Below are 18,055 nucleotides of genomic sequence, written 5' to 3'. Positions count from 1 at the left end.
CAATCCGACGCTCAAATCCAAGTTTGGACAGGAGCCGATCCATTCATCTTGGACATGCTCCGAAGCTTCCATACACCCGTTTCTTCACGGGGATAATAACAGCACTAACCGCACCAGGTTCTGGCCAGGGTTTAAGTGAGATGAAAATACGCACCCGACATAGGTCAGAACACATTAACGGTCCTGTCTTTGAATGTGCCTCTCAGAGAACCACGTCTCCGTGGTTGTGACCGTAATGTGTGATGCCTCCGTCAGAGTGGGAGTTGCTTTAAGGCAGAGCATAGGTCTTAATGATCTTTAGCGACACTCAGGACACCTCACGGCCACCTCGATGTCTTGTGCATCTGTCCTCTTGAAGGGGAATTACATAAGCCCGTGAAACAGAGTCCTGCTGTCTGATGTATGCCTGCCCCTGGGGGTACCTAGCGGGTGACTGGGCAGCCAGTGTTGGCACAGTGATGACAGCCCCCCATGGCCACGGCTGGACCCCCGCACCTGTGTCTCTCTGCCATCCCAGGTCCCTCCCTCCTGTCTCAGGCTGCTTCCTCCTTTCTCAGCTCACCCCTCCACAAGCATCAGCCACGGTGCCGGGCACGCCTGTATGGCTTTTTAGGGGCCAGCTGGGGAGCTGACAGGAGCACTCTCCAGTCTGCAGGCTATGGCCCTCCTCTGCAGTGTGTGTGTGTGTGTGTGTGTGTGTGTGTGTGTGTGCGCGCGCGCGTGCGCGCGTGCGCGCGTCTCTCTGTCGGGACGTGTGAGTGACGTCTCTCTGTATGGGGTTCCTCTGTGTTATGGTGGGTACATGCGTCTGTCCCTTGTGTGACGCGCCTGGTGCCTGGGCTTTGCTCTCCTCCCCGCAGCGGTCCCAGTTACGTAAGCTTCTGAGCTGGACTCAGGCCTGGGCTGCAGGCTCCCCCTGCTGGCAGCCTCCAGAACTCAGAACTCCCAGTCTGGGGAGGGGCGTGTGGAAGAATCTGGTTCTCCCAGGACCTCAGCCCCACCGGAAACACCAGCCCAGCCCTCAACACCTACCTGCCCCAGCGCCCGCCCAGCCCCGAGCCGTAGGGTGTTCTCAGCAACCTCAGTGTCCCCTCTCATAATGCTCATACTGGGAGGTTGCTTATTACTTGCATATGGTATGGCCCCCTGGGGAACGACTGTGTGTTCCCTGAAGACAGGGTACCATGCCGGCCATGCTTACCACAGCATCTCCAGTGTCCAGAACCAGGCCTGGCCTAATCAGTGTTTGTTGAATGACCAAGTGTATAGGGTGAAAAAGCTTGGGAAGAGAGACAGTGGGCTGTGGGAAGATTTGGGGCTCTGGGGACAGACGGGCCTGAGCTCATCAGACATTGGCCACTTAAAAGCTGTGTGGCCTTGGAGAAAATGCTTAACGTCTCTGAACCTTCAGTTTCTCATCTGTTAAATGACACCATCTGGTAAAATATGCTGTAAAGACTAGAAATAACATCCAAAAGGACCTTACTATGTAGGCATCTATTGGGATGATGATGAATGGCAACATCTCCCATCTCTCAAGCATCAGGAAGCAGTAAGTCCACTCCACTCCCAAATAAAGGGGAGAGTAGTTTTCCTCCAAAGCTGCCCCAGGCCTTTCCGCTTTCACATAGCTCAGTCTGACCTGTGGGTAGATTTAGGGGAAATGGATCTGGAGAAATCAGGCTGTGAATATGTCCAAGTGGGAGGAAGGCATCTTGTCGCCCTGTTCCTGGGCCAGCCCTGGAAGTACTGGGAGGGCTGTCCTTTGCCAAAACTCTGAAGCGGAGGGCCTGGGCTGAAGGGCGCCGCTGGACCTCGCAAGGTCCCGGGAGACCGGTTTGCCACCCCCTCCAGCAGAACCAGAGGGAGTGGGTTAGGGGAGGGCGCCGTTTCTGCTTCAGAGTTTCTCTGGTCTCTGAATGTGGCTTCAAATGAGCACCTCCTCTGAGCCAGGCACTGGCTGCCTCCAAGGAAGACCGGGTCTGGCCTCTGCCACTTTTCCTCTTGGAGCCTCAGTTTCCTCCTCTGCAAAAGGAGGCAGGGAGGGAGTGCGAGGGGTAGAGTAGGAGCCCGGGGCGGGTAGGGGGTTGGAGGGTGAAGGTGCTAGATGAGCTCTGGGGTCGCTTCCCAGGGACGCCCCCTTAGCAGACAGCTTTGCAGACCTGGCTGTCCCTTCTCCTATCTGGGCCCACCCTTCCTCCCCACTGGGCACCTCCCCACTCCCCACCTTCTCGGGGCCGAGGGGAGACAGAGCTCTCCCATTCTCCCACCTCCAGGGCAGGCCCCACTCTGCCCAGTGCCAGGGACGTCCGTCTCTCCTCATGGGAAACAGAACGTCTCAGGAAGCAGTTCAAAGAATCATTCAAAAACACAAGCAAAACCCCGTAATTCCCTATCTCCTATTACGTGTTATCCCGTGCCAAGAACCTCATGTACATTATCTCACAAAAGCCCTTCGGGGTGGATGTCATCCCACCTAAAGGTGCCGACAAGAAAGCAGGCTGAAGGGAGTTAGCCAACTTGACGGGATTCCCAACCAAGAAGTGACGGCGCCCAGACGGCGCCCTCCCCTAACCCACTCCCTCTGGTTCTGCCGGAGGGGGTGGCAAACCGGTCTTCCGGGACCTTGCGAGGCCCAGCGGCGCCCTTCGGCCCAGGCCCTCCGCGTTCCGGAACTCCTGGGTCCCGCCCATCCCCACTCGAGCGGGGCTTGCGGCGAGGCCTAGCGGCCCGGGGCAAACGACTGGATCCTAAGTGCGTGGCCGGTCACCTGACCGACCCCGAGGCCCCTGCACCCAACTCTGAGAGAGAAAGGCCGGCAGGTGCAGGGTGGGGGTGGGGGACTGGGTAGGGGTTTGGGGGAGCCCGGGTGCCGCCCCTTTGCGTCGGCCGGGGTAGGGGCGGAGCCGGGACCGAGGTTGGGGCGGGGCTGAAGCCGGAGTTGGGGCGGAGCCCGGACCGAGGTGGGCGGAGCAGGGCCGGGGTCGGGGCGGGTCGGGGCCCCGGGCCGGGCTCAGATCGGATCCGGGATCCGGGGCCCGGGGCCCGGGGTCTGAGAGGGTCCGGGGTCGGGGAGCGGGGCGGAGACATAACAGAGGTCGGGGTGGGTCCGGCGTCCGGGGCGGGGGGGGGGGGGTGGGGGGGGGGGGGGGGGGGGGGCTGGGACCGGGGTGGGGGGGGGGGGGGGCCGGGGGGCCGGGGGGGGGGCAGGGGGGGGGGGGGGCGGGGGGGGGGTTGGGGGGGGGGCGCGAACGGTCTGCCGAGCCGCCGCGGAAGGAGGGAAAGCGGTAGGAAGAGGAGGGGAAGGGGGGGGACTTGGAAGCTCCCGCGCCGCTCGCCTCGGCTCCGTGCACCCACGCCTCGCTGCTCCGCTTCGTGCCCTCTTCCCGGGCATGCGCCCCCCCAGTCCCGGTCCACCCAGAGCCCGCGCCGACCCCCGTAGCCTCCCCAAAGCCGGCCGCGCAGGATGGGCGCCCTCGGTCCCTCGCCGCGGCTGCCGCCGCCGCTGCTGCTGCTAATGCTGGGTAAGCCGGCCCCCGCCCCGGCCCCCCACCCCGCCGGCAGGTGCCTGCCACCTGGCGCCCAGCCCTGCCCGCCTCCCCAGCGTTTCGGAGCCCCTAGCACCCGCTACTCCGTCAGGGGCGCCTCGAGCCTCCCTCCCTGGGCTCAGCGCCCAGCGGCCCTGAGTGGTTGCCCGCCGAGCCAGTCCCCAGCTCTAGGCCCCTGGCTGGGGCCCAGTGAGGACCCACCGAGGTGCCACCTGCAGGCCGCCGGGCCAGCCCCACTTCTCAGCCGGCATACTCAGGTTCTGGGGTCGCTGCGCCCAAATGCTGCGACTCCCTCTGCCTCACACTGAGCTTGAGGCCCAGCGCTGGGTGCCCGCCCTGCGTGGGCAGTGCCGGCCCGTCTTCATAATTGCCAGGAGTTGGCTGGAGGCCCAGGGGCCGGTTCTGCCCGTGATCTTTGAAGTTCAGTCTCCCCAGATGGTTCCCCTTCCCCCAGACCTCATCATCTGTGGTTTGGGGCAATTCCCCCTGTCACCCCCATCTCCATCCTGGGCCGGGTCTCCCTTTGCCCCCTTTCCCTCTCTCAGGTCGCACTGGGCTCTGTAGCCTCTCACTGCTCGTCACACCCCCTTAATTCCCCGCTCCCTGCCTCAGGAGAAACCAAGCTCCATGGAGACCGATGCTGGGATCTCCAAGCACCTTGGGTCTGTGGGGGTGGGTGTTCCTGGTGAGGTGTTCTGGCCACCGCTGCATGGATGCATGAGAGAGCACCTGGCAGCGCAGTTGCTTCTGGTCTGAACTGGAGGGTTCCCTTTGGGGCTGGTCCGGGGAGGAGTATGGCTTCGAGACAGGGAGGCTGCCTGTACAGATGTTTGGGAGACTGAAGCCCTTGCAATAAGAGCGCAGAGTGGGCCGGATTCGGAGCTGCCATAGTCAAGGCAAAGGCTGACGTAGCCCCAGCGGCCTGTTTCTAGACCAGAGCTCCACTGCAGCACCAAGCAGAGCCTCCCCCTGGCTCCATAGGTCCCCGGGCCCTGGGGAACTAGAACGAGGCCTCTCCTTGGGGCCCTGGGTGGGAGGCAGGAGGAAGTTGCTGTGGGGCCCGGTTGCCTAGCACGTGGCTGGTTGTCCCCAGTGCGCAGCGTGGAGCGGAAGAGCCCAGGGGAGATGGGGGTGTGTGGTGCGCAGACATGGAAGAGCCCGCAGAGATCTGAGTGCCCACTGCGTGCAGGCGCTTAGGTTCATTCTGAAGAGGAGGAAGATGAAGTGATTTGCTCCAGAGAGCCCATCTCGTGAGCGTTGGGGCTTGGATTTGAACCCAGATCCGTCTGACTCCAAAGCAGGTCTCTGCCCCACCTCCCCTCTCTGGCTGGGGAGAGAGCTGCCTAGCAGCTGGTTTCCTGGGGCGGCCTGACTGGCCGACTTTCCCATGGCGATCCCAAAGCATCAGCAGCTCTGGAGCCAGGAAGGTGGGAGGGGGCCCTTCTGAGCAGAGTCTGCCCGGAGGCCCAAAGGTGTCAGCTCATCTGTCTCCACCATCGCCTAGATTATGAAATGCCCTGGGGCAGGGCCCTCCTGAGTCACACACTCACTCGCTGTCAGAGTGGAGACTGTCTTGGGAGAGGAAGAGATGTGTCAGTGCAGCTGTGAATGAGGATGTGGCTGGTGCCCAACCTCCGGAGGCCCAGCATGTGCTTTAACCAAGCGACCACAGGTGCCTCCCTCCTCCCTGGACTCAGCCGCAGGAAGAAGGGGCTGAGAGCCCAGCTCAGGTGGGAAGGTCATGGGGAGCACGTCTGGAGGGGCTGGAGGACAGAGTTTGACCACAGACTTCGTATTTTCCTCCAGCCTCTGTAGAAAGGCTCTGGGTATGCCCCTGGGAGTGACAGACATTCTGGTTGGTGAGGTCAGTCCCCTCGGGCCTCCCCTGGGAGTTTCCCATCTTCCTCCCTGGCTTTGTCCCTCTGCGGGGGGCCTGCGGAAGCCATCTAAGGATAGTAGGATCTTGGTCAAGACCTTACACTTCTCTTGCCTTACATCTCTCGTCTGTAAAATGGAGGCAGGGGGCTGACCCAGCCCTCCTTCCTATGGCCTGGAGTTCTGGGATCTTATCCAGTGGGGCTATGGAAGGATGGAAGGACAGAAGGAAGAAGCAGGGCCCTCTGAGGGACTCAGGAGTATCTGCTGGGGCAGGATGAAGAGGAGAATTTTGGCCTCTCTCAGGAGAGAAAGATGGGAAGGGACAGCTGGGGTTTGCACCTCTCAACAGAGAGGGAACCTTATGTAAGTGAACGCACCCCACATGCAAATGAAGGCTTTTGTTAGGGAGTTGGGAGGGGGGCACTGTGCCTCAGCTGGGCCAGCCAGGAAGATTGGCAGGCCCTGGGGGGAGGGGTGGGGACCTTCTGCCCCCAGAGGCCAGGGCAGAGGCTGGTTCTTGCCCCATAAGCCTCAGCTGTCTCTGCAGCCCCGTGGGGTGGGAGCAGCAGTGAGCTCATGGCACAGCTGGAGGGGGGAGGGCATTGTGTGGTGAGAACTGGCTGGGTCTGTGCCCTGTCCTGCTCGGGCCACTGGCTCTATTGTCTGGAGTCCCCTGGTCCAGGTGACACAGCTGAGCCAACCAGCCCTTCTGTGCAAGAGTTTGCCAACTCCCCTCAAACAAAGGAGAGGGCCATGTGGTCTCAGAATCCCTTAGCTGGAAGGCCCCACTGACCGGGCCCAGAACCGATGGGAGTGGGGAGATGTGGGAGGGAATCGAGGTACAGCTGAAATCAAGGAGGGAGAGCAGATGGGCCTCTTTCTGCCAGTAGGTGCCTTACTTCTGGCCTGCCAGAAATGGGATGTTTCTGGGTTCTGAGGCAAAGCCGGGTTCTAGAACCCACTCGAGATCCAGGTGTCTCACCTCCCAGCGGCATCCTTTCCCTGTCCTCAGGGCCGGGCCCCACCTGGGTCCCCACCTTCCCCGGGTTTGCTCTTCTTTATTGCGCAGGAAGCCAGAATGGTGCTGGGAGCGGGGGATACAGTGGGGACCCAGGCAACTCCAGCTTCTCCTGTCCTTCCCTACAGGAGTCCAGTGCTTTGCCCGGGAGGTGCTGGTCCCCGAGGGGCCCCTGTACCGCGTGGCTGGCACGGCCATCTCCATCTCCTGCAATGTGAGCAACTACGAGGGCCCTGCCCAGCAGAACTTCGAGTGGTTCTTCTACAGGCCTGAGGCCCCCGAGGCTGCGCTGGGCATTGTCAGTACCAGGGATACCGGGTTCTCTTATGCCGTCTTCGGGCCCCGCGTGGCAGCTGGTGAGGTGCAGGTGCAGCGTCTACAGGGGGATGCCGTGGTGCTCAAGATTGCCCGCCTCCAGGCCCAGGATGCGGGCATTTACGAGTGCTATACGCCCTCCACTGACGCTCGTTACCTGGGCAGCTACAGCGGCAAGGTGGAGCTCAGAGGTACTGGCCCTGGGGCGGGCGCAGGCCCGTGCGCCCGAAAGGCCCAAAGTCAGGGCCTGGAGGGACCTGCCTAACCGCCCCTCAGGTTTTGTGGCTGAGGAAGCTGAGGTCCATCCGAGGGGTTGTGTGGCACAAAATCGCCCAACAAGTCAGGGGCCAGTCGGGGACTCTAGCCAAGGTCTCTTCATTCCAGCCCGTCGGTCTTCCTCTTCTGTGGGGCTACCTCCTGGGAAAGGGGGAGCCAGTCCCCTGCATTCCCTGCTGGGGGGAGCCCGCTAGGGTGAAGGGCCTCCATTCCTAGAGACTCCAGGATGCAGATCTGGGGGTGGCGGGGGACGAAGTAGAGGTAGGGTTACGAGGAGTGAGGCCATGTGACATTCTTGCTCTCTTTCGTTTCTTTGTCTTCTGAGAAGGCAGACAGAGCCACTTTTCTGTGGTCCTGACAGGGGTTAGTTCCAAACATACGGGTGAGTAGGCGATGGGCTGGGCTGTGAACTTCAGCAAGCATTTATTGAGCGCCTGGTGTGTGCCCGGCACCACTGGGTCACCGAAGAGATGACATAAGATGAGCTCTGCCCAGTAGGAGCTAACCGCGGTCCATTTAGGGAAACGGGTTGTACACAGGGAGGGGTGACGAGGGCCACCAGCTCACAGCCCTCCCTCACTCCAGCTGTTCTATCCAGTTCTTCCAGATGCGCTGCAGGTGTCTGCTACCCCCCCGGGGCCCCGAGGCCGCCAGGCCCCGACGTCGCCCCCCCGGCTGACAGTGCACGAGGGGCAGGAGCTGGCCCTGGGCTGCCTGGCGCGGACCAGCACACAGGAGCACACGCACCTGGCGGTGTCCTTCGGGAGAGCGGTGCCTGAGACGCCAGTGGGGCGAGCCACTCTGCAGGAAGTGGTGGGGCTCCGGCCGGACCTGGCTGTGGAGGCCGGGGCTCCCTATGCCGAGCGGCTGGCTGCAGGGGAGCTGCGGCTGAGCAAGGAGGGAGCTGAACGGTACCGCATGGTGGTGGGGGGCGCCCAGGCGGATGACGCGGGCACCTACCACTGCACGGCGGCCGAGTGGATTCAGGATCCCGATGGCAGCTGGGCCCAGATCGCGGAGAAGAGAGCGGTCCTGGCCCACGTGGACGTGCAGACACTGTGTGAGTGCCACACACCCCACGGTGGGAGCTGGGAGCCCTGGTATCTTGGGGGGGGGGCCACGGCCGAGGGGGGCACTGATGGTCACCGCCTGACTCCAGGGAGCCCATCTTCCCGAGGGAGCGGGTCCTGTTAGCGTCCCTTCCCTCCCTCCCCTGGCGGGTTCTCTCTGCTCAGAAGTTGGGTGTGGAGAGAGGAGGGCCATGGCTGAGAGGTGAGAGGCCCTGGGTGGTGGGGATGGCCGTACCCCATGAGGGGCAGAGGACCGGCTCGCGGTGCTGCTGCGGGGGAGGGGGGGGAAGGAACTACAGCGGGGGAGTCATGCTCTGTGCCCCCTCCCGCCTCCGTGACAGCCCTTCCCTGTCCTGTGTTTCAGCCAGCCAGCTGGCAGTGGCAGTGGGGCCTGGGGAGCGTCGGATCGGCCCGGGGGAACCCTTGGAACTGCTGTGCAACGTGTCAGGGGCCCTGCCCCCGCCGGGCCGCCATGCCGCCTACTCTGTGGGCTGGGAGATGGCCCCTGCGGGGGCGCCGGGGCCTGGCCGCCTGGTAGCCCAGCTGGACACAGAGGGTGTGGGCAGCCTGGGCCCTGGCTACGAGGGCCGGCACATTGCCATGGAGAAGGTGGCGTCCAGAACCTACCGCCTCCGGCTGGGGGCTGCCAGGCCCGGTGATGCGGGCACCTATCGCTGCCTTGCCAAGGCCTATGTCCGAGGGTCTGGGGCTCGGCTTCGAGAAGCAGCCAGTGCCCGCTCCCGGCCGCTCCCCGTGCACGTGCGGGAGGAAGGTGAGGGGGGCGGTGGCTGGGGCCTCTCCCGGGGTCGGGGCTTGCAGAACCTTTTCCTTCTGCTTCTGGGCTTCTCTCCCTCCACATCGGCTGCCACCACACCCTTCTCTCCCGCTCCTCTTCTTCGGGATTCTGGGAGCCCCTTGAGCTCCCTGGGGTGCTGCTTGGCCAGCGGTCCTAACCCCATGCCCCCCTGGCCCCACGTCCTTGTTCTGCAGGCGTGGTGCTGGAGGCCGTGGCATGGCTGGCGGGAGGCACCGTGTACCGTGGGGAGACGGCCTCCCTGCTCTGCAACATCTCCGTGCGGGGCGGCCCCCCGGGGCTGCGGCTGGCTGCCAGCTGGTGGGTGGAGCGGCCCAAGGACGGGGAGCCGAGCTCTGGCCCTGCCCAGCTGGTGGGCGGTGTGGGCCAGGACGGTGTGGCGGAGCTGGGGGTCCGGCCTGGAGGAGGCCCTGTCAGCGTGGAGCTGGTGGGGCCCCGAAGCCATCGGCTGCGGCTGCACGGCTTGGGGCCCGAGGACGAAGGCGTGTACCACTGCGCCCCCAGCGCCTGGGTGCAGCATGCCGACTACAGCTGGTACCAGGCAGGCAGTGCCCGCTCGGGGCCCGTCACGGTGTACCCCTACACGCACGGTGAGTGACCCCTCCACCCCGCCCCGCCACCATTCAGCCTGGGCCCTTCTTCTCCCCTTTCCACGTGCTTCTCCTGCTCCTGTCCCCCCTTCTCCTCCACGTCACTCCATACCAAGAGTCTCGGACACCCGCTTTCAGCCCTTTCCGGCCCCAGCATCGCCGCCGACTGGAGTCAGGGCCGAGGGGCCGGGGAGGGCTGTCTGTGAGTGGAGGACGTGGAGCCCACAACCCAGTAGAGAAGGCGCGGGGAGCAGGTGTGGCAGTAGGAGCAGGGCGGAGGCCCCCCGGCTGAACCGAGCCGTCCGCTCTCACCCAGCCCTGGACACCCTGTTTGTGCCCCTGCTGGTGGGTGCCGGGGTCGCCCTAGTCACCGGCGCCACCGTCCTCGGCACCATCACCTGCTGCTTCATGAAGAGGCTGCGAAAACGGTGATCCCTCGCTGCGCAGGTGAGAGAGAAGAACCCCGACCTCGTCTTCTCCCCCCCCCCCCCCCCCCCGGAGTCCTGAGGTGAGCTGCCCCTCCCCACCCCAGCTGGGGAAGGAGCGGGCATCGGCGCTCTGTCCTCAGCGCACCCACACTGTCTCTCCAGTTCTTGCAGGTGTTGACTGTCTGTCAGCCCAGCTCCAAGACTGCCTCTGGTTGCCTGGCTACCGCTTCCTCTGTCCCCCTTCCTTTAATTTATTTGACCTCCCCCCACCCAGAGTGGGGGACGTGGCCCCCACTCCCCACTCCTTCCTTCCTGACTCCTCCCTCTGGCCTTCTGTTCTTGGTCTCATGCCCAGCCCATAGGGAGGCCATTCCCTGTCCTAGAATTAGTTTTTCTAAAATGTGAATAAACTTGTTTTATAAAATCCAGGGCTGGCTGTGTCTTCCCTGCCCTGGGGCTGAGGTGTGTGGCAGGGCGGCTGTTGGGGGGTTGACAAGCTATTCTGCATGCCCCGGGTCTCCCTTCCCACCACAAACACCATCTGGCCTCTGTGGGCCGTGCCACCCACCCAGGAGGGGACACCTGGGTCCCATCTGCTGCCCGAGCTGTCGGTGCCTTCCCAATCCCTGCTGGGACTTCTACTCGGGGAGGGGAGCACAGAGAGGGGCTGAGTTCACTGAGCCCGGCCCCCTCTCCCAGCCCTCTCCCACGCTGCAGGGCAGGGGCCTCTGGGGGAGGCCTTTTCTGGTTGCCCACACCACTCTGCCGTCCCATTTCTTGGTCCTCCTCCTCTTGGACCTGAGCCCTTCCAGGCCCTGGGGCCTCAGCCTTTTACCTCCTGATCTTCATTATTCTGTCTGACGGCAGGGGAACAGGAGCCCCAGAGCACAGCCCCCGGGGTGGCAGCGAGGACAGCAGTCGGGGAGGGCCTGTGTGTCCACAGAGCCCCTGCCTAGGTCTCCCCCGCCCCCCGCAGCCGGCATGCGCCCCCCCCCCCCCAGGTCTTAACTCCCCTCCCCTCCAGTGCCCCAGGGGTCCCCTGAATTTGTCTTTGCCTCAAGATTCTCTGATCTGAGAATTCTTAGTTGCTCTGCACCTTAAGGGGCACCCAGTTGACTTCTTTTAATTCAGTTATTTAAACATTTATTGAGCATTACTAGTGTGCTAAGTGTTCTTTTTACAGAAGTGGAAACTGAGGCCCAGAGAAGTGGTGTACCTTGCCCAGAGTCATAGAGCTCATTAGTGACAGTGTCAGGAGCACACTCCGGGGCCCCCGACTCCTTGCACTCTACACAGTGGTGCCCTGAGCGGTAACTGGGTGGCGTGGATACAAACAGCCACCCCTCCTGTCCAGACTCACCTGTTTCACTGAATTAAGCCTAATGACCCTGCCCCACACTATTTGTTCTTGAGGGAACAGCTGATGCCGGGGCTCAGTGACCCCATCTTTGACTGATGGTGACCCAGGTAGCCCTGTGACATGAGGCAGAGATGTTTCTCTGGGTGGACCCATGCTGGCAGCTCCCTCTGACCCCCTTCCCTGCTTTCAGGAGGCCCAGGGACCCACAGGACCTTGGCTCCCCGGCCTGGAATGGAGCAGACAGGGCTGCTTTCCCCCGCGGGGCTCAGCCCTTGGTTAAAGGACAGGAGCAGGTCCTGTGGCCAGGACCAAGAAGCAGAGGTCACTGCTGGGCCAGGGCTGTGGGAGCGCACGCTTGCCTGGACAAACGCTTTTCTCCCAGGAGGCCCGAGGCTGGCCTCAGGCCTATCCCAACCTGTCACTGCTGTCCCCTCACCATCCTGGAGGGCTGCCCCCGGTGACTCCGATGACCAGGACGCGGGTGGAGGTAGGGTGGGAGAGTGTCTCCAGGGCCTGCTGGCCTGGCGGGGCAGGCAGCAGGCCACAGACACAGCCAGATGTTCGGCCTCCTTGCTTCTCGCTCGCATGTCACCCACATCCAATCCTGCCTCTTCAGTCCCACAAGGGGTTCAGTCTTGGGCCGCTGGTGCCCTCCCTGCTCCAGCCCCCAACCCCTGCCCGGGAACCCCCTCGAGGACGCCTGACTGCTTCGGTTTCCCTGTCTTGCCTATGCATCTTCCCCGAACACCATCCCCAGCTTATCACTGCACCATTTCCCCTGATGGGTGAGTTCTCAGGCCCAGAGTTAAACTCGTCAGCCGGGGTTTCAGGGGCCCCTTTCCCACTCATGATAGTCCACCCTTTACTGTCCGGTCTCCTCCCCCAACAATCCTCGGTTTCTCCTCGGCTCCCCCACCCCCAGCTATTCCTCAGCTTTCCCCTCAGCTTCTCCTCAGCTCCTCTTCAGTTCCCCCTCAGCTCCTCAGCTCCCCTTCAGCTTTCCTTCAGCTTCTCAGCTATTCCTTAGCTACGCTCAGCTTCTCCTCATCTACCCGAGCTATTCCTCAGCTTCTCTCCAGCTTCTCCTCAGCTTCTCAGCTATTCCTCATCTCCCCCTCAGCAACTCCTAAGCTATTCTTCAACTCCCCCTCAGCTTCTCCTCATCTGCCCCTCAGCTACTCCTCAGCTTCTCAGCTGCTCCTCAGCTTTTCCTCAGTCCCCCCTCAGCTACTTCTGATACGACTCCCAAGTCTTTGTGTAGAGCAGTGGTTCTTAAAGTGTGGCCCCCATCCCAGCAGCATCAGCAGGACCTGAGAACTTGCTAGAAATGCAAGTTTTTGATCTCTACCCCAGACCTACTGAGTCAGAAACGCTGGGAATGGGGCCCAGCAGTCTGCTTTCGCAAGCCATCCAGGTGACTCTGACGCACACACCAGTTTGATAACTGCGGCTTACTCATTCTCTGTGCCTTACTCCCCAGATTTCTGATCGCCAAACCCTCCTGCCCTCTGCTCCGAGAGATGGCTCGGGTTCAGTCTGAACCATACCTTGTTCAGTTGCCACAGGGGCTTATTTCCCTGTGTTCCCAGGTGCACTGCATTCTGAGGATAGGGACGGAGGCCTCCGGATGCCCCCCCCCCCCACTATGTGGGGTCGGTGTTCTGGGCTCGGTGTGCGTCCAGTGAGTTCTGGGAAGGCCCTCTCGCCGTGCCCCAAGACAACTCTGCTTTCCGGCGGGCCCCTGTGTCCCAGCTCTAGTGAACTCACTTTCTGGATCTCCCCCCGGCCCTTCTTCCTCCTCAGAACGCCCCTCTCCCTCTCCTGCCTCTGCGGTGCTGTTTATGAGATCGCATTCTGCTCCCAGAACACAGCCATCCCCGGTTCTCCCGTCCCGGGCCCCGCTCTGGGGCCCCACCGCCTGCTTTCCTGCACTCGGGGGGGCAAGGTCATTCACACCCTGCTGGGCCACCCCTGCAGGCTTCCATCCTCCTGCTCTCCCGTCACCGTGGTAGGGGTGGAGCAGGGAGGGCACCCTCGTCTCAGCCCACCTACCCACCCAGCCTTCTCTCCTCTGGGTCAGCTCGGGCCACTGTGTCCAGTGAGACAGGGGTGCCATACACGGGGAGGCTGGCTGAGGAGATGAGTGGGGACTAAAATCCGGCCCACACTCTGCTCCCCAAGCCGTGCACTCGGGTTGGGGGTGGCATCAGCCTGGAGGTGAAGGGTGCCTTTTTAGAATTTGCACAAAGATGCTCTGTGGGTTAGCAGCAGTCCCGAGGGCACCACCTCTGTCTGTCCCCCAGCGTCCCTCTGCTACCACCTCCCCACCCGGCCCACATCAGTCCGTCCTTCCGTCCATCCAGCCACCCCTGAACAGATGTGAAGGTCAAACACAGGCTGGTATGTTCACCCGTCCCCGCGCTCCCTGAAATCGGACCCCTCCCTTCCATCGGATTCTGGGCTTGAGAATCTGAGGGGGCGCCCCAGCTTCAGCACATTCCCAGGGCTCTTGCCTGCCTCCTTCTCCACCTCTGACATGCAGCTCCCAGGTACCGGTGTCTGGCCCTGCCACAGGGGTCTGGAGGAAACTGGTCACACCTTAGACTCGCTCTCTGGGGGCGGCAGGCAGCCATTCTGCTCTTTGTCAGCACCAGCCTCTCCCCCCGCCCCCTCCCCGGCCCCCTCCTCCTCCACCTTCTCGTCCAGCCGGCTGGGGATGGACCAGTACAGATGGGCGTCAAGGCGGGCAGCGGCTTCGGCCAGCTCCCGGGCGCTGCACGAGGGTGTGGGCACCTCAAAGGTCTGGTGGAAGCTGGCATAGTCCACCTCATAGAAGCCATCCTCCAGGGTGAGCACGGATGTGAAGCGGTGGCCCCACAGCACCTCATCCACCAGGTAGGAGCTCCGAGCTTGGCATGTCATTCCTGGGGGGAGGGGCACGGGTCAGGGGGGGTCCCAGCCCCCCTTCGGTTCAGCCCGTCTTCTCCCCCTTCTCAACTCCTTCCTATACCTGCCCAGCTCCCTCTCTTCGGCATTCGTCCTAACCGTCTCGACCTCCAGCCCATCTCTGCCCTCCTCTGCCCATCAGAGAAGCTTAACCTTGAAACTGACCTTAGGGATCATCTAGTCCAACTTCCCTTTCCACACAGGGCTTCCCACTGGAGCATTCCCACTAACGGGCATTGAGCTGGTCCTTTTATCACCACCCAGGATGGAGAGCTCACCACCTCACAAGTGTGACACCTCTAATCGGTTGTTCTTAAATAAGAGCTGAAATCTGGGGAAGCCTGGGTGGCTCAGTCGGTTAAGCGTCTGCCTTCGGCTCAGGTCATGATCCCAGGGTCCTGGGACTGAGTCCCCCATTGGGCTCCCTGCTCAGCAAGGAGCCTGCTTCTTCTTCTTTTAAAGATTTTATTTATCTATTTGACAGAGAGAGGCACAGCGAGAGAGGGAACACAAGCAGGGGGAGTGGGAGAGGGAGAAGCAGGCTTCCCGCCGAGCAGGGAGCCCGATGCGGGGCTCCATCCCAGGACCCTGGGATCATGACCTGAGCCCAAGGCAGATGCTTAATGACTGAGCCACCCAGGCGACTCAAGGAGCCTGCTTCTTCCTCTGCCTGCCTCTCTCCCTGCTTGTGTGCACGCTTTCGCTCTCTCTCTCTCTGACAAATAAATAAAATCTTAAAAAAAAAAAAAGAGCGAAAATCTGCCTCCCCAGGATTTCCACCCCTTGCTTTTGCTCCTCCTCAGTGCCATTTGACACCCATTCAGGAACCTCAGGGCCCGTCACATCGTCTCTTCTTCAGGCTGAACATCCCTGGCTCCCTCTACCATTCCTCATGTGACCTGGCTTCCAGAAATTTTACTTTCTCGATTGCAAACCTGCATGGCCAAGGAGGACCGTTTCAGCACCTCGAGTATGATAAAAATATATTATATATGATAAATAAAATGATAAATCTCCAGCTGTGGCCTGATTCATGCACAGGAGAGGGCTCACCACCTCTCTCTTCTGGCCATGAGGCTTTAGCTAATAGGGCCCAAGATTACGTTACATAAACATTTTTGGAAGCTGTATCACAGTGCTGCAACATTAAGCCTGTGGCCAACTAAAACCCCCAGTTCTTTTTTTCACCAGAGCCTTTCAATGCGGTGCTTACATAAGTGATTTTTTTAAAGCCTAAATGTAGAATTTTATATTTATTCCTTTTAAATGTCATCTTGTTGGGTTTTGGCTCATTATCCTTGCTTTTCAAAAGCATTTTGAATCCTGACTCTCTCACCCAAAATATTGCCATCCTTTCCAACTTTGTCTCTCTAGAAAAGTCAGATGCGCTCCCATCCCTATCTCCTCCACAACGCCCTTCCCAGTCGTCTGCACCCTGGGGCTGGGTCCTGTCTTCCCTGGTGGGTGGGCACCAGGGCAAGCGATCCTCCTCCTACCCCGGGGTCTCTCCTCCAGCCCGTGTCCACCTCAGAACAAGGGAGAACGAAGACTGAACGTTAGCTAACCAGAGACTGGCTCTTGGCATTGCAAGCCCTGCCTGCCCTGAGACATCTTGGGGACATGGGTGTTGTTGTTCCTCTGGTGAAGGCTGGAAGAAGAAGTGTCCCGTGGGGGAAGGGCAGGAGAGGGGGAGGGAGGTCTGTGAGGAACAGAGGGAGGTGCTGGGGGTGTCAGGGGAAGCGGGCTGGGCAGGGACCTCTCCGCAAGGACTGCAGCTGCCTGGGGCCTGGCAGGAGAGTGGCAACTGGCTAGACAGCAAGGAAAGGGCCCAGGTGACTAGGGGAAAGAGCAGGAGCTAGAAGGAGCGGGGGTGGGTGGTGGTGGTGGTGGTGGTGGCAGTAAAGAAGCAATGGGGAGCCCTGGGGCGGAGGGTGGTGAAAGAGAGGCTTGGCAGGAAGGGCCAGGAAAGGCGTTTGAGGGCATTGGCCTGGGAAGCCAGCAGCGGCCACAGCGCAGGCCACACCTCATAGCCCTGAGATCACCCACTGCCGTTTTATTATCCTCCTCCCGCCTCCAGGTCTCAAGCGTCAGAGCACCTCATCTGTGCCCCTACTTTGGCCTCTTCCGACCTGCTCCCAGACCCTTCACTGTGTTGGCCTGAGTTACTGACATCACAGGGCTGTTGACAGCTCCTTCTGGAAAGGGGCCAGAAACGCTAAGACCGTCTGTTTCCTTTGTCAGTGGAAGTTGAGAGTCTTTTGATGGGTGGGGAAACTGAGGCAGAAGAAAGACCAGCTGTCAACCTGTTCCTAAGGCCCAGGCTAGTAATAATTTGGGCCATGGAAGACCCTCACCACCAAGTCCAGGGGCCTGGACCTCTCAGCAATGGAAAACCCCGGAACCTACCCCTCCTTCCACCAAACCCTGCAGCCGGACTGCCCCTGCCCTTATCCACTTATTTCGCCGGCGACCATGGACAGCTGTCTTAACCTCTCCTCGGGGCAGTCCCCTGTCTGAAAATGAGCACGATCACAAGAAGTGACCTTCGCTAGGACCCGATGAACTCGGAGGCACCGCGCTTCGGGTCCATGCGGGCCACGCAGCGCGCGCTGGCTGCGTGCGAGCTCCGGGACCGTCCCGCTCCCGGGGACCCCGACTTCGCGGCCCCTGGGGGGACGCCGCCCCTCCCCACGCCATCCTCACCCCTCCCCGCCCGCGCTCCCCGCCCCCACCCCACCCCACCGCACCCCACCCCGCCCCATCCGCACCCGTGGCTTCCACCATGCCCTCGAGGATGACGACGATCTCGAAGTCGTCCCTCTCCAGGGCGCGGCGCGACGCCTCCCAGAAGGGGCTGGCGGCGTCGATCTCGTGGCTGATGACGAGCGGCGACACGAGGAAGAGGCGGTCGTCGCCCGTGTCGAAGCCCACGCTGAGGTCGGTCTGGTGCAGCGGGATGAACTCGCCCTCGAGCGTCTGGCGCGAGCGGATGAGCTTGGCGCGGATGGAAGCCTCCACGATGTGCGACGAGCGCAGGTCGCCCACGCGGAACATGAGGCACAGGCGGCCGTCGCGCAGCGACACCACGGCGTGCGACGAGAAGACGAGCGTGGCGGCGCGCTTGTTGGGCTGCGAGATCTTGACGAACATGCAGCCCACCATGAAGGCGTTCACCATGGAGCCCAGGATGGCCTGCAGCAGCAGCAGCGCGATGCCCTCGGGGCACTGGTCGGTGATGACGCGGTGCCCGTAGCCGATGGTGGTCTCCGTCTCGATGGAGAACAGGAAGGCGGCCACGAAGCCGTTGAGGTTGTTGACGCACGGCGTCCACGCCGCGTCGCCCAGGTGCTCCAGGTCGCCGCGGCCGTAGGCCACCAGCCACCAGATGGCGCCGAAGAAGAGCCAGGTGAGCGCGTAGGCGAGCACGAAGAAGAGCAGGCTGAGGCGCCACTGCAGGTCGGCCAGCGTGGTGAACAGGTCGGTCAGGTAGCGGCCCGGCTCGCGCACGTTGCCCTGCTGCACGTTGCACCGGCCGTCCTTCTCCACGTAGCGCTGGCGGCCGCGGCGGCGCGGCGGCTCCGGGCCCGGCGAGCGGGGGGGCGCCGGCCCGCGCCATGGCCGCGGCCGCAGGGGGCCTGCGGGACCGGAGCGCGCGGCGCGTCAGCCCCGGCTCGCCCCCCCCTCCCCACCACCACCAGGGTGTGCCCCGTGCGACCGCCGCCCCCAGCCCCCCACCCCCACCCCGGGGTGCGGCCGGGGGGCGCTTCCTTCACTCTCCTAGCGGGGGGTGCCGTGGAGGCCGCCCGCTGCCC

General features: G+C 62.3%; 2 protein-coding genes across 2 annotated transcripts in view; one reads left to right on the top strand and one right to left on the bottom strand.

The window, feature by feature from the left end:
- Positions 1-3,293: 3,293 nt before the first annotated feature.
- Positions 3,294-10,361, top strand: IGSF8 (immunoglobulin superfamily member 8). Its single transcript, XM_025860725.2, has 7 exons — positions 3,294-3,524; positions 6,573-6,950; positions 7,634-8,095; positions 8,470-8,877; positions 9,096-9,509; positions 9,826-9,956; positions 10,100-10,361. Exons 1-6 carry the CDS (start codon positions 3,467-3,469, stop codon positions 9,939-9,941), a joined length of 1,836 nt encoding a protein of 611 aa, XP_025716510.1. The 5' UTR covers positions 3,294-3,466; the 3' UTR covers positions 9,942-9,956; positions 10,100-10,361.
- Positions 10,362-13,889: 3,528 nt separating this feature from the next.
- The window catches only part of KCNJ9 (potassium inwardly rectifying channel subfamily J member 9), a 6,725-nt gene continuing 2,559 nt past the window's right edge, over positions 13,890-18,055 (bottom strand). Inside the window, exons 2-3 of the mRNA XM_073888194.1 lie at positions 17,012-17,878; positions 13,890-14,221 (exon numbers count right to left, since the gene is read on the bottom strand). Of these exons, the coding sequence (XP_073744295.1) occupies positions 13,890-14,221; positions 17,012-17,878 (1,199 nt within the window). The remainder of the gene's footprint in view (positions 14,222-17,011; positions 17,879-18,055) is intronic.

This window comes from Callorhinus ursinus, unplaced genomic scaffold (assembly GCF_003265705.2).
Source record: "Callorhinus ursinus isolate GAN/ISIS: 27379988/994484 unplaced genomic scaffold, GSC_fseal_2.0 scaffold88, whole genome shotgun sequence".
NCBI lineage: Eukaryota > Metazoa > Chordata > Mammalia > Carnivora > Otariidae > Callorhinus > Callorhinus ursinus.
The sequence above is the reverse complement of the archived record's forward strand: the minus strand, read 5'-3'. Positions and strand labels throughout refer to the sequence as shown.